The 14,878-nt window shown below is 40.5% G+C and overlaps 1 protein-coding gene across 3 annotated transcripts in view; it reads left to right on the top strand.

Moving 5' to 3' along the window:
* Positions 1–14,878, top strand: part of Sgk1 (serum/glucocorticoid regulated kinase 1) — a 105,364-nt gene that overhangs the window by 85,653 nt on the left and 4,833 nt on the right. The window contains exon 1 of one of the 3 annotated variants that reach the window (XM_015501472.2): positions 12,537–12,725. The exons of 1 other annotated variant lie outside the window; for it this stretch is intronic. In XM_015501472.2, coding sequence (XP_015356958.1) covers positions 12,692–12,725 — 34 coding nt within the window. In that variant the 5' untranslated portion in view covers positions 12,537–12,691. Of the gene's footprint in view, positions 1–12,536; positions 12,726–14,042; positions 14,486–14,878 lie in introns of those variants that run through there. One more of the 3 variants, XM_015501460.2, reaches the window with a different exon arrangement.

Genomic DNA, 14,878 nt, shown 5'->3' with positions numbered 1-14,878 from the left:
TATCTTATTGCATATCTCTACCCTAGGAAAAGATAAAAAATTTAGAAACACAGTTTCTACTGAATGCATGCCAATTTTGTATCATCCTAAAGTTAAAAAAAAAAATCAAAAGTTGAACAATTACAAATTGGTTAGTGTCTATTTCCTTGTCTATTTTATTCAGATTATTTATTTCATGCCCAAGATCTTTGATTTTCATCATCTTAAATAAGATTTTATTATAACTAAAATGGTACCTAGAAATTTTGTCACTTAAAAAAAAAGCAAGAAAAATAGAATTAAGTGTACTTCATAATCTTGGAAAAGTCATTTTCTCGTATTTTAATGAAGCTTTGCTCATTTTATTAGTTTACATCAGACTAATACAACATAGAATCAAAAAGATCTAGTGGATACCAATTGCAGCTAAAGTTTAAATGTCTGATATATATCATTAGTTTGAACATTCCACCTTTGACAGTTTTCTTTTTGCCTGAAAGAATTTCTCATAATCCATAATATAAAGTGCTGTTAAAATTTTTTCCCACAAATTAAATTTGAGTTTATCTGAGCAAACAAAAGTTCTCAAATTTAGTAATCTTCAGAACCAGTACGCATTCAGGGAATTTGCAGGGTGGAGGACAAGGAGTATTTATAGAAAGAAAATGAAATTGAGATACAGGAAATAGCTTGATTGATTACTTCTCCAAGTTTGCTTATTTGGACCTGTTCTGATCAATTTGCAGTCTGTGGTTGGCTAATGTGTGACTGTTGTGATTGGCTGAGACTCAGCTGGTTGTTAAAAAAAAAAAAAAACTACACACACACACACTCACTGTACTCCTAAGTCAGATTTTCAGTTTTTTCACAACCAGTTTAGGCTTTAGTTCCAAAGGTAGGGATATAAAGGTGGCCACGGGACAAATTTATTTTGCTTTAACAATACACAAGACAATATATCATAGGAAAAACAAATGGAAAAAAAAAATGTTCTGAATTTTTGTTCTTCAGAGCAGAAACATTTTATTTGGTTAAATAAATTATAGTTTTTAACCATCTGAAGAAAAATTATTTTACAACTTTAAGACTGTACACAGTTAGAAAGATAAGCCCCAAAAATTAGTGATGAAAAGACTACCAGGGATGAAAAGGCTGATAGAGAGGGACAGATGAGGAGTAGGGAGTAAAGGTAAATGAGACCTGGGTGGTGGGATGGGTGGGTGTGAGAGGAATGTAGGGGGGTGGAGGTGTGTGTAAACAGGGTGTGCTTAGATATGAAAATTAAATTGTTAAGACAGAGTTCCCCAAAAAACTAATTGTTGACCCTGAAAGTCCTTTATTTCATTAAGAAGTGAATCAACTGTAAATAGAGAAGTCAATGGGATTTAGGAAAAGATTGGCTTAGGGTGGGCTGCATTAGTTGGAATAGACTACTGTGAGCAGGGTAGCTCCCTTATCTATGTGCCCCTCCCTTTTCAAAAATGCATGACAATCAGCTCTTTCCACTCCTTAAAATTTCGGTTCTTGCCAGCCTCAGCAACTTTGCAAGGCCTTAAGCAATTCAGCAAGACCCTGTCACAGAACTTCTTGGGATGTGACTCAGTGGTTAAGTGCCCTTGGTTTCAATCCCCAGTACAAAAAAAAAAAAAAAAGTTTGGTTCTCAGAGGAAAATTTTGCATTAATAACTAGGTTGTGCTGTTCTTGTGGGTATTAAATTACATAACCTACTTGAGTTTTAAAATTGTTCTCCCATACCTAATCTCATCTGATCTTTCCAATCACTCTGTGGGATTAGCAAGATGGGTGTTAACCCTGAGGATACTTGAAGAAGTTAAGAAATCACCCAAAGCTAAATGTTGGATCATAAATCTTGAGACAGAACTGAAAAAGTCACATTTCCTGGAAACACTACCAATTCTCCTCCAACTGCTACTTTGAAAAGGTAAGAGTACAACTATGCAATGAAAATAGCTGGAGTATGGACACAGGGGTTTGGGGAAAGGGTGTTAAGTGAAGGGTAAGATTCAAACTATACTGCAGTTTTGTTCGTGGTGGAGGAGAACTGGACAGGGAGGAAATGAAGACAGACATGAATGAGGTACACCTTTCAACTCGGCAATGGGCTAAAGAAGGAGGCAAGCATTTTCCCTCTTTTTTATTGGGGGCTAGGGGCGGTACTGGGGATTCTGAGCCACATCCCCAGCAATATTTTGTATTTTATTTGGAGGCAGAGTCTCACTGAGTTACTTAGCAACTCGCTTTTGCTGAGGCTGGCTCTGAACTTGAGATTCTCCTGTCTCGGTCTCCAGAGACCCTGGGATTACAGGTGAGCTCCACCGTGTCCAGCTTAGTTTTCACTCTTGAGGGCTCAAGTGGATAAAATGGACAGGCATGGCTAGAAAATGAATAAAGTAGCATAAAATACAAGTTATAATGATGAGAGCTGTCTAGACATATGTGAAGGACTGTCATTTAGAACAGATCAGGATGAACGTTACAGACCATCCTGATTGACCCATGATCTAATTCAAGAATTCTTTCACTTTCTAATGGGGTGAAAGTGATTCCCTAAGTGCTCAGAGAGAACTAGAAGGTCAAATTTCCTGCAAACTCCTCCGACTCTTTTTCCTACTGCTTCAAAAAGGATAAAGTGGAACTCTTAAGAGTACAGTCAGTAGAAATCATACTTTGAATTTTGAATTTTGATCTTTTTCTGAGCTAGTAATATGCACTATGATATTCTCTGATGCCCAACTGGGCTGAGGTAAGCGTTTGAGGTAGGCAAGGCTAAACTAGGATGTTCAGTGTATTCTATAGGCTGGGTGTGTTAAATGTATTTTCAATATTTTAAACTTCTGATGAGTTTGCTAGGTTGTAACCCCAACATAAGGAAAAATCTGCATTTTACTGATTGAAAGCAGGGCTTTTGGTATCACGGACACCTGGTTTGCTTTCTGACTTTGCCATTACTAGCTATAATATATTAAAATAATATCTCTTTAAGCTGCAGTTCTTAAGAACATAACAGTTTTTCATAAGATCATTAGAGGGGATAAAGTGAGAAATGGCATAAAGAGCACAAAATATAGTGTCTGCCACTTAGAATAATCATTCAATAAGCCTTAGCTAGTATAATAGATGGGTTAAACTGTGGAAATGACAGAGAGGAGGATGTTCATTTGTGCTTATCAGAATGTCCTAGGCCCCAGCATAGATCTGGCTATAGAATGTACAGAAGAGTTATTTTTTTTTTTTTATAAACGAGGATATTTGAGCCTAGCCTAAAAAAGCTCAATTGCTGCTGACTGAAAATGATGAAGACAGATCTTTGGTGATTTAGACAAGTTCTCAGTAAGTGACTACTAGGACTATTGTTGAGAGGTGGGGAAGCTTGTCTTCCTTGAGATCCTTTTAACACTAGGACAGTTCTGTTCATATTTTCTATGCATAGTGCGAATCGAGACTGGCAGTACTGTTCAAATAAAAAAAATCCAACTTGCATGTGTATAATATCTTCAGACATTAAAACAAAGAGAAAGGAAGGCTAGCGTGGTGGTGCATGACAGTAATACCAGCAACTTGCCAGGCTGAGGCAGGAGAATTGCTAATTCAAGGCCGGCCTCAGTAATTGAGCAAGGTCCTAAGCAATTTAGTGAGACCCTGTCTAAAAATTTAAAAATTAAAAAGGGTGGGGATGTAGCTCAGTGTTAAACTATGCCCAATCAATTTCCAATACCAAAACAAAACAAAACTGAGAAGCACACTATGTGCTTCCTGTGAACTATCTTTTACACTGGACACAGCCTGAGGTGAACATCGAACACATAGAGTTGTTGTTGTGTTACTTTTAGAAATGGCAGTGTTCTGCAGTGATCAAGCCCTATGCTTTTACCCAATCTCTTTGTGAGTCAAATTTCCAAAAAGCAATCTGAAACTCAGAAAGGATTTCTGTCTGAGGAAAAATAATTAGCTTGTATGGAGAGACTAAGATCTTAGATTCAGTAATATCATGTCTTAACAAGCTACCTGTTTTAGACATGTTTGTTCTTATTCCTAGAAGCAGTCTAGCTGCCTCTAGTGTGCTTGTTATCATTGTTCCTCTTTGACATCTTTGTGTAAATGTCTTTGCTAATATTTTTAATGTGTAGTAGTAATTATAATTCTATAAATGATATATGTAAATATTTATATATAAATATGTAAAAAGTTTAAAATATTTTTTGTAAATGGATAACAGTCTTGGAAGATTTTAACAAGGTCCCTATCAACATTTCAGAAACCCATAATCCTCAGAAAAATGAAAGTCCTAAGAAAAGAAACCAGGAAGTGGGAACGGATAGGAGGAAAGAGACAGAGAAGAGTGGTGATCAAGAAGCAGGCTGAATAAATAAATGTAGGTCAAGTAACCCAATTAATAACCAGGCAAATGAATTAAACAGATACTTCTCAAAAGAAGAAATGCAAATGACCAACAAATACATGAAAAAAAAGTTCAACATCATTAGCACTTAGGGAAATGCAAATCAAAACTACACTGAGATTTCCTCTCACACCAGTCAGAATGGCAGTGTGAGAATACAAATAATAATAAATGCTAGAGAGGATGTGGAGGAAAAGGAACACTTTTACACTGTTGGTGGGACTGTAAATTAGTACAACCACTATGAAAATCAATATGGTGGTTCCTCAAAGACTAGGAATGGAACCACCAGATGACTCAGCTCTACCACTCTTCAGAATTTAGTGATATGTGCATACCCATATTTGTAGCAGCACAATTCACAATAGCCAAACTATGAAACCAGTCTAGGTATCCATGCTTAGCCAATGGATGAATAGATAAAGAAAATGTGGTATATATACACAATGGATTTTTATTCAGCTATAAAGAAAAGTGTAATTATGGCATTTGCAGGAAAATGGATGGAACAAGAGACCATCATGTTAAGTGAAATAAGTCAAACTCAGAAGGTCAAGGGTCATTATGTTTTCTCTCATGCAAAAGCTAGAGGGGAAAAGAAGTTGGGGTGAATCAAAGGGAAATCAGTAGAGGAAAGGGACCAAGAGGTAAGGAGTGTTGAGAGAGTGCTAGGGAGAGATATTGGCCAAATTATATTGTTGTATCATGTGCATGTATGAATATGTAATGACAAACCCCATCATTATGTATAGCTATAATGCTCCGGAAAAAAAAAAAAAAGGTAAAAACAACAACAAAAAAAGAAGTATATATTGGGGCACATTCCTGCCCTGTGGTCATTTGTTCTCATAATACAGAAAAAGATCAGAAGGCAGTGAAGCATTACTGATGACTGCAGGTTTAGTTCATAGATACAAAAATAATAATGCAATGAGGAAAGAATATTTTTACTTTTAAAAGGTAAAATCAAGTTTTATTAAGCAGAACTTGCCACTTAAAGTAATGTTGGTAAACAACATGATTTGAAAAATGAACTTCGAATAGGTCTACCATGATGATATGTTTGTATTCTAAGGCTTTGGATTGGATTTTTAAGCAATAATATGTGGGTTATGAAGTAGAATTATTATAGATAATAATTGATGAAAATAGTTTGTCTCTTTGGAATAGTCATCTGCACTAAATGAGTATGGAAGACCACTGTCATTTTATTTTTTATAATTTTTTTTTATTGGTACTGGGAATTGAACCCAGGGGTTCTCAACTACTGAGCCACTTCCCCAGCCCTTTTAAAAATTTATTTAGAGACAGAGTCTCACTGAGTTGCTTAGGGCCTAACTAAATTGCTGAAGCTGGCTTTGAACTTGCAATCTTCCTGCCTCAGTCTCCCACATCACTGGGATTATAAATGTGTGCCTCTGCACTCAGCACCACTGTCATCTTAAGCAGTTGTATAAATAATTAACACTAGAGTAGTACTTTTTCTTTTTGATACTGGGAACTGAACCCAGGGCACTTTACCATTGAGCTATATCTACAGTCCTTTTTGAGACAGGGTTTCACTAAATAGTTTAGAACCTCATCAAGTTGCTGAGGCTAGCCTTGAATTTGTGATTCTTCTGCCTCCTCCTCAATCCCTGGGATTGCCACCAAGCCTGGCTTAGTAGTACTTTTTTAAGTGACCATATTATTTAGTTTAGAAGGTTAGATATTATTCATGATTACAATCTCTTGCTCACATTTGTTTAATTTGTTCGCTGTCATTTTCTTGTGGTCACAAAGGCTTATTTTTTTTATAAGATTTCATTTATATTTTTGTGAAGTGGAAATTATGAAACAAAGTTGATGTTATCATATATACATAATACATCTGAAACCCTTGATCCAAAATCATCAAACAGTTCTTTGGGGAAAATATCTTATTTGCTAAACAGATTCTGTAATCACAATTAAAAAACAAATAGTTTTTTTTTTTTTTTAAAGTGTCTGATTTTATGATGATGTGCTCTCAAAAAATTAGGCTATAAAGATGAATCATAGAAGTTATTTTTTCCCCATATTTTAATTAGTGCATTATAATTATAGTAATGGTGAGATTCATTGTTACATGTCCATACATACACACAATATAACAAGACAATTTGCTCAATGTCATTCATAACCCAGTATTTCCCTTTTTCCCTCCCTCCTCCTTCCCTCGGGTCCCTTTCTCTACAGATCTCTCTTCAGTTTTCATAAGATCCACCCCCCACCTTTCTTTTTCCTCTTTCTTCTTTAGCTTTCCACATGAGAGAAAACTACAACACAACCATTGACTTTCTGAGTTTGATTTATTCCTCTTAACACAATATGCTCAAGTTCTATTCATTTTCCTACAAGTGCATAATTTCATTCTTTTGGCTGAATAAAACTCCATTGTGTCTCTATACCACATTTTCTTTATCTATTCATGCATTAGTGGAACCTAGGCTGGCTCCATAGTTTGACTATTGTGAATTGTGCTGCTATATATACATAAGTAAACATGCATCACTGTAGTAAGATGACTTTAATTCTTCAGGATAAATTCTGAGGAATGATACAGTTGGATCATATGTGGTTCTATGTCTGGCCTTCTGAGTAACCTCTGTACTGATTTCCATAGATTTTGTACTAAATCACAGAAGTTCTGATGCTTGTAAAATCTAGGATATAATGATGAAAGCAAAAATTGATTTATTCCCATGAACTAGTCTACAATAAATATCTTCTGCTGAAATGTGACTTTTAGAGTTTTTAAGCTGAGGGGGAAAAATAGGGGAAATTATAGTAAACATAGGAGCAAGGGGATTTATCCACTAAATATCTCCAGTATGTATTAAACATTGATTATGTCCAAGATGTAAATTAAGAAGTAAGGAAAGAGGCATGCACAGAATCAGCCTACCTTCTAGTGTCTCCAGGTGCTAGGGAAAAGGTGAGCATGTACAGACTCCTGAACTGCCTGCCAAGCTGCAGGGATAGCTGCAAGAGGAGGGGACAGCAGTGGAGGCTTTTGTGCTCTTGAGTTGAATAAGCTTCGAAACTTTCAGATGAGGTATGGCAAATCTCCTGCAATTCTAGGAGTACAATAGACACTTCCTGAAAAGACTGGTATGAAGAAGCCACATTCTCTCAGGGCTTTCTGGTCATCAGAAGAACTAATGTGCCCTATCCAGGTATCCTGGGAGTGTGGCAATTTCACTTTGCCATGTGGGGGTAGTGCTGTGTGAAAATCAAAATTCTGTCTGGTGCTAAGACAATGTCCTTCATATTTTTATCTACTGTATTTAAATAGATGAGAGGAATAATACGGCAGCATAGTAATTTGTCTTTGAACTTTTACTTGATAAACTGGTGCAGTTCCCGATTTTCATAGAGTTACAAATAACGAGCTGCAAAAAGACACAAAGAGAGCAGCCTGGATAGAAAGCAGGAGAATAAGAGAAGAGGGTGGAGAGGCCAGCAGGGAGGTGACTAGAGAACATCATTATTAGGTGGGTGAGAAATATGAATTGTGCTGTTTGGTCTTCAAGGAACCCAAGGCGCAAAGATGAGCCAGAGATGTAAATAGTTAAGAACGCAAATTTCCCACCTAAAGGCTGCAGTGACAGGCAGGCAGGCAGGCCGCCGGGGAGTAGGTGTAGAAGGCACATGTTCTAAAGGATTAGCTGAGTGTGGGGATTATTCCGGAAGCCATGTGAGGTGGTTCTGGGCCTCCAGAACTTTCTTTTGCATTTATTTTTTCCCCCTGATATCACAGAATCATGTGATATATGAGCTGCAGAACTTTTAGCTCATTCTTTACTTGAAAAAGTAGATATTCTAAATGGTCAAGTATGCCCAAGATTTTATTTTTATGGCTTGGAGATGTAGTAGGTAGGCCTTAGGAAAGAGAGCAATCTCTGTAAATTTACCTTTGCTTTGTGGAATGCACAGTTCATTTTAATAAAATATAGACTGTTGCCCTCCTTGTGTGCTGTATGCCACCCAACCTGGCATTCTTGTTAAACCCAGGACTTGGCAGCATTGGCCACAAAAGGCAGGCGCTGCAGAGATCTGAAAGATTAAAAATAACAGAGACAGGATCAGTGGGAGCTTGCTCCTCTTCTCTTTCCTGGAAGATAAGCGGATGACCTAGAAAAGCATCTTAGGCTCAACTGGTCCTCTTTGACCTTATTTGAGACTCCACCCTCTCAATAGGCCCATATTTACCTTCTATTGTTTCCCACCTACCCTGAACAATTACAAACTTCTTAGGGTTAGCTTTTGGCTTTTTTACCCAGAACCGCTGGTTTTACTTCAAACACTTGGTAAATAAGTATTTATTTGGTTATCATGGCATTTAGTTCTTTGATGGAGCCCATTCAAGGGTGGAGACAGTGGCTAAGGGGGGAGTTAAAGAACAAAAAGTACATAATCTTTTAGGTCCTTTTCCATGGAATTCCTACCTTTGGCCTAGTAGATTAAGTGGCCTTTAATCACAGCACACTCATGAATTATTTTGACTTATTGGAAACCTTTCTATTGTATGAGGTGTTCTGTTTGTAGTTGCGATGTGTGTACAGTGAGGGTGACCAATACAGATGCATATTTTTTTATGTGAGATTCCAACTCGAAAGAGATTCAGTTCTTTATTTCCGTTATTTTTCACAATTTATGTGAGGGAAGTAATAGTGTCCTCACTATACAGAGGGTAAAGTTAAAATACATGGAGCACGTTGCCTAATTCTTGCAAGAAGGAGGCCTCAGTTACAGCTAAGTAAAGTAGATAGTAAGAATCCCTTCCATAAGCATGACACACTCCCAAGTTTCCTGCAATTGACATATAAAGGTATGGAGCTTATATTCAGGGTTGAAACCAAAAGTTAGCTCACTGAGCTGATGTCTTTTAAAATGGCGCCAATCGGTCAGCTAGCCATGCCTGCCTCTGGGTTTTCTATTGATGGTTACTATTACGTATATCTTTTGTTCTACAATTTGTAGGCAGGGTTTATAGGAAACAGTTCTTAAGAGTGCCCTGAACTTCTGTTACTTCATCCTAGATTGATTATAGGGTCAGAAACAAGAGAGACTTTGAGGAGATGCTTACACTGAGCAAATTAAAGCTTTCAAATTTGACAAAAGATGTCCACCAGAAATCCAGATGCCTTATTTACTACTGGCACTTTGTAAATAAACTAGGAGTGAAAGAGAGTCCTTTATAGCCCATTGCCAGTTCTGACTTTGATATGTGTGTCTCAAGAATGGTTCAGCCTGTAAAGAAATTCCAAGTCCTGTGCTGCCTGGCCTCTGAGCCTTGATTGCAGGGCTTGTAGGGAAGTGGATATACCTTGGACCTGGGAAAGGGACAGAAGGCAGAGCAGGCCAGAGAGAATGGGGAGGCTACTAACACCAGGACTCTCTGACCTGCCCCTTGACATGGTGCTTGACATTTTTTATCATGACAAATTAATTTCTCTAAGTTGACAAATTGCCTTTTAAAAGCCGTATCTATAGTACAGAAGGCTTTCAGTAAGGCCACAGTCCTTTTGAGTCTAGAAAATCACAGGCTGGGTGCAGTGACTCATTCCTCCCAAGCTACTTGGGAAACTGAGGCAGGAGGATTCTGAATTTGAAGCCAGCCTCAGCTACTTAGTGAGACCCAGTCTCAAAAAAATAAAAAGGGTTTGGGGTGTAGCTCAGTGGTAGAGCACCCATGAATTCAATTCCCAGTTCCAGGAGAAAAAAAAAGAAAGAAAGAAAGAAAGAAAAGAAAATTCACAGAGAGCATTGAATTTTGACTTAAAGATTTTTCCACGTTTCTATTCTGTCCAGACCATTGTATTATTTTTCATAATTCTGTAGAATGTTCCCAGACATCATTTTCCAGGTAAATCCTAACAACCAAATACAAAGCTGTGAAATATGTATAATTCCTTCCCCTTCATATTGTATTCTAGTTGATGGGCTTTTAATTTTTTTTTTTTTTGGTCTCTCATCGGATTGGATTGTGCTAAATCAGACATTGGCAACATTCCAAAGATGGAAAGAAAGTCATAGACCCACTACTTCTGTCTATCATTCTTCCTTGTCAAGAGCTCAGCAACTTATCTGAGACTCTCAGCAGCTTTGTAAAAATAATAAAAGGACTGGGGTTGTAGCTCAGTGATAGAGTGTACCTGGGTTCAATCCCCAGTATCAAAAACAAACAAACAAAAAATCCCAGGGCAAGGGATGTAGCTCAGTGGCAGAGTTCTGGGTTCAATCCCCCGTGCCAAAAGAAAAAAGAAGAAAAAGTCTTCTCTTGGTTATCTTACTATATTGCATTCTTCTTCATGTATGTCGATTTTGACAGTCATGAATAGGGAAGGTAATAATCTCTATAGAACCTGTGTTCTGTAAATAGACATTTAAATAACCACCGTTGCTGGTTACTTGTCCATAATAGCTGTCATGAATAAACCCATTTGTCATCATCATTTTCTATTCAGTGAATACTATTTAAAAACACATGCATTTAGTGACAGCCTCAACAAAACCTGATCCATTCACTTGTTCTCTAGAGTAATAATTATGTTTTCTGGTATTTCTCTGTAGTTTCTTTGAGGATGCTCTAGGGAAAGGTTTCTATATGCATCACCCAATGAAGAAAAAAATATGGGAGCCTAAACTGTGCATAGGATTGTTCTAGAATTTGTGGCACTTTGAGCAATACAAATCAATGGTATTACCTTATTATCAATGAACAATCAAGACTAACAGAGCACTTAAGAAATAGTGCAAGGGAGGGTATAGCTGAATCCTTTTTTTTTTTTTTAATTGGTTGTTCAAAACATTACAAAGCTCATGACATATCATCTTTCATACATTTGATTCAAGTGAGTTATAATAATATATTTCAGAGTATTTCCTCTAATGTGTTGTAATAGTAATTGGTGAGCCTTTCAATTAAATGGGGAAAAAAGATATTTTAGTAAAGGTTTTATAGTCTATTCTTAAGGAGAAATAATGGAGAGAAGCAATGAAACAATCTTCAGAAGTATTAAAGTACACGTGCCCTGAAAAATGTTTTGTTTCAGTGCAAAGTTTATATCTTGGTGCATCATTTCCTTTAGAGTTTTGATTGCAGGTTTCCCCCGCACTGAGGCATAAATGTGATACGATTGGCTTGGGGGCACTGGGGGGGGGGGTAATTAGCAGGTCTCCTATCAAGACATCTGTATTTTCTGTGACTACACAAGACGTTGTGGAGAAACTTTCTGGGACTGATTAAACATCCGGAGACAAATGGGGGGATTCGTGGAATCTGAAATGGTTCTCCCAGAGAACACGATCGCCCTCTAGGTTGCATTAATCAGCAGCGTAAGGCGACTCCGGCAACTTCACTACCAGGGAGGAACAGGGAAGGGGCCGGATCCCTCCCGGTAGGAGGACTATCTGGACCAAAGAAAGAGGCTGGCGACAGGAAGGAAGAACAGATCAAGCGCCAGAATAGCGGCCACAGGGCAACCTAAAGCCTGTGCAGTGTTAACGGGCGCGTCACACACAGTTCTCCCGCTTCCCCTCCCCACCACCGCCGTGTGTCACCTTCCTGTTCGGAAGTCTTAGTAGGTTGCTGGGACAGAACAGGGGGCGCCTGCTCCACCCATCAGGTATCCGGTTGGAAGAAAAGCCAGTCTCAACAACTTGATTCTCTCTGCTAAATGATAAGTTTAGCAGACCATCCGTCTCCAAGAGCTGAACATTAGGGTAGGGGGAGGAAGGAGCACATCAGACTGTTCCTTTTCTGTTCCAACCACAAATATATGGTTGTGCCTCTTCTCTATCCACTTAGAGTCCTCTAACTTGAATTCCACATCCATCCTGGAATGCATGCAACAGAGCTTCTTTGAGAAAATGAATCCTGTTCATGTGTTTTGAATTTTTCTGGACTGATTTGTGATGATAATTTGTGATGATAAGTTACATTTCTTGTGTGTATTGCTGGAGGTGTAATAAACCTAGGACGCTGATGACTGTAATCTTCTGGATGGTGTTGCAAGGAGGGGGAGTGGGAATAAATGGCCCAGTGTTGAACTTTGCAGCTTGTTCCCTTCCTGTATGTAAATTCCCTTTATATAAAGTGGGGTTCATAACAACAAGGACAGCTGCCTGTGTCTGATGCTCCCTTGTCATCTCAGAGCTTCCAGTCTTATCACAGGCACATAGCTGGGAGGCTACTCCAGCCACAACTGACTTCTCTAGCCTCCAGAAAAGAATCCAGATCCTTCATATTCTGTGCAACTCGAAGAATGAAAGAGGAGGTTATTAAGTCCCCTTGGAAAGGTTTGTTCTTTGAGAACTACAATGGGGTGGGTAAAACAGATGCTTTAAGGATTTGGGGTTACTTGGCATAGGGAAAGTACATGAGGCAGTGTGTGGGGGGGAGGGTCTCTGATGGAAGTTTTCTTAAAGTTTTAAATAAGCAAATAACTTTGTGAAGGTTAGTGTTTCTGGGTGATCTCAGGAATCTCTGCTCAAGAGGATTAGGAACAAAGTGGGTCTGAGCAGGGCTGGGATGAGCCCTGGGGGGTGAGACGTGCAACAGGGGGGTGCTGCCAATAACAAAGTTATATGCTCTTAAGAATCCATGCATGGGGAAGTAGTCTTGGATCAGCTAACCTGATTTGCAATTGAATTCACCTTGCTTTGGGTTGGAGGATCAATTTCAGACAATACTAAATGCTTTTATTTAAAGTGGGTGCAGAGCAAAATTTGCCAACCACAGTCTTTGGGAGAGGGAATGCTAGACTCTTCCCAGTTTCTGACTGTCCCAACTGATCAACCCAAAAGCTGTTGAGACTAAAGATCATATTAGGGCAAATAAGGAGGCTGTGCCTGCAAAACAAACCCCTTTCCAAGACCAAGGGAAAAGCGCTTCGCATGCTATTCCTGGTTTGACAGCTGGTAATTTGGAGTGTGTCAGCTCTAAAGTAGCAGAGTCCTTGGCAGCAAGGGGTCACCGCAGGGCAGCCACAGCAGACAGCACCAGCAAGCGCCAGGTACCGGTGCTGTGAATATTGGTAATATGTAGCCGTCTTCCCTGCCCCTGGTCCAGTCGCGGTGCTTAGTTTCCCGGCCAGCGCTGGCGCGCGTCCCCGCACCGGCAGTCAGACTTCAGCTCCCTATTGCGGGGTTACTGTAAGGCACCGGCCTCGCTGCCCTGCCGTGCCAGAGCCTCCGCCTCCCACCTTCCCTCCCTTCTCTGTTTCGGGAGCGGAGTGTCTCGGCTTATCTTTCAGGAGTTAGTGATCTTCGTTTATATGGGAACTTGTGAGAAAAAGCGAGGTGGCAAACGACTCGGGTTAGCACTGAGATAAACCAAAAGAGGGGTAGGGAATGTGAGGACAAAGGGGGTTTAAAGCAATACAATGTGACCTTCAGGTGGGAGAGCGGGAGAGGAGCAGGCCTCATGAGAGGAACAGGAATCTAAGATGCCAGGGTCACCCCAGGTCGGTTCCAAGCGAAGTCACTGCTCCCCTCTTACCACCTTCTCACGTGTTCTTGGCATGGCGGGGATTAAAAATGTTAAGGAAAAAAAAACGTGCGGAACGGGCAGAATGTTCTCAGATTACTTTAGGAAAAAAAAAAGTGAAATGCAGTTTGTACTTTTCCCCCCTTTAGTGCAGAGACTTATTTTATTTCCGCCCCCTCCCCTACACATTCCTAATCCCTCCCCCCCCCCTTCCCTCTTTCTTTCCTTCCTTCCTCCTCTTCCAAGTTCTGGGATTTTTCAGCCTTGCTTGGTTTTGGCCAAAAGCACAAAAAAGGCGTTTTCGGAAGCGACTCGGCCGTGCACAAGGGCCATTTGTTTGTTTTGGGACTTGGGGCAGGAAATCTTGCCCGGCCTGAGTCACGGCGGCTCCTTCAAGGAAACGTCAGTATTCGCCGGTCCCTCTCGCTAGCTGCGCCCCGCAGTCCGCTGCCCATGGGGGAGATGCAGGGCGCGCTGGCCAGGGCCCGGCTCGAGTCGCTGCTCCGGCCCCGCCACAAAAAGAGGGCCGAGGCGCAGAAAAGGAGCGAGTCCTTCCTGCTGAGCGGACTGGGTAAGCGCCGCCGCCCGTCCCGCTGGGGACTCGGCTTCTTGGCCAGAGTTGCTCGGCTACTGCCCGGTTCGCGGGCTTCAAAGAGGGGCTGGGGATGCAGGTCCTGGTCAAGGGGCGGTGGGAGCCGGGGGGACCGCGCCAGGCGCCCGGGACCCACTCTGCCCGCGCAGATTCGGGGCGCTAAGCCGCTTGCACTCGAGAAGTAACTCTGGGCGGGTCGCGCCGCGGAGCCAGGGCTGGGGGGCCCCCGGTGGGGATGTTAGGGCCGAGAGGGTGAAGCAGCGAGGAGGCTGCGATCGGGTCCAAAGCCACGCCGGTTACCACGCCGCTCTCCTGATTTTTCTTGACTCACCCAATAAATGGGAAAAATGGAAAATTACCCCGGGCTCCCCA

The sequence above is a fragment of the Marmota marmota genome, unplaced genomic scaffold (genome assembly GCF_001458135.2).
Source record: "Marmota marmota marmota unplaced genomic scaffold, marMar, whole genome shotgun sequence".
NCBI lineage: Eukaryota > Metazoa > Chordata > Mammalia > Rodentia > Sciuridae > Marmota > Marmota marmota.
The sequence above is the reverse complement of the archived record's forward strand: the minus strand, read 5'-3'. Positions and strand labels throughout refer to the sequence as shown.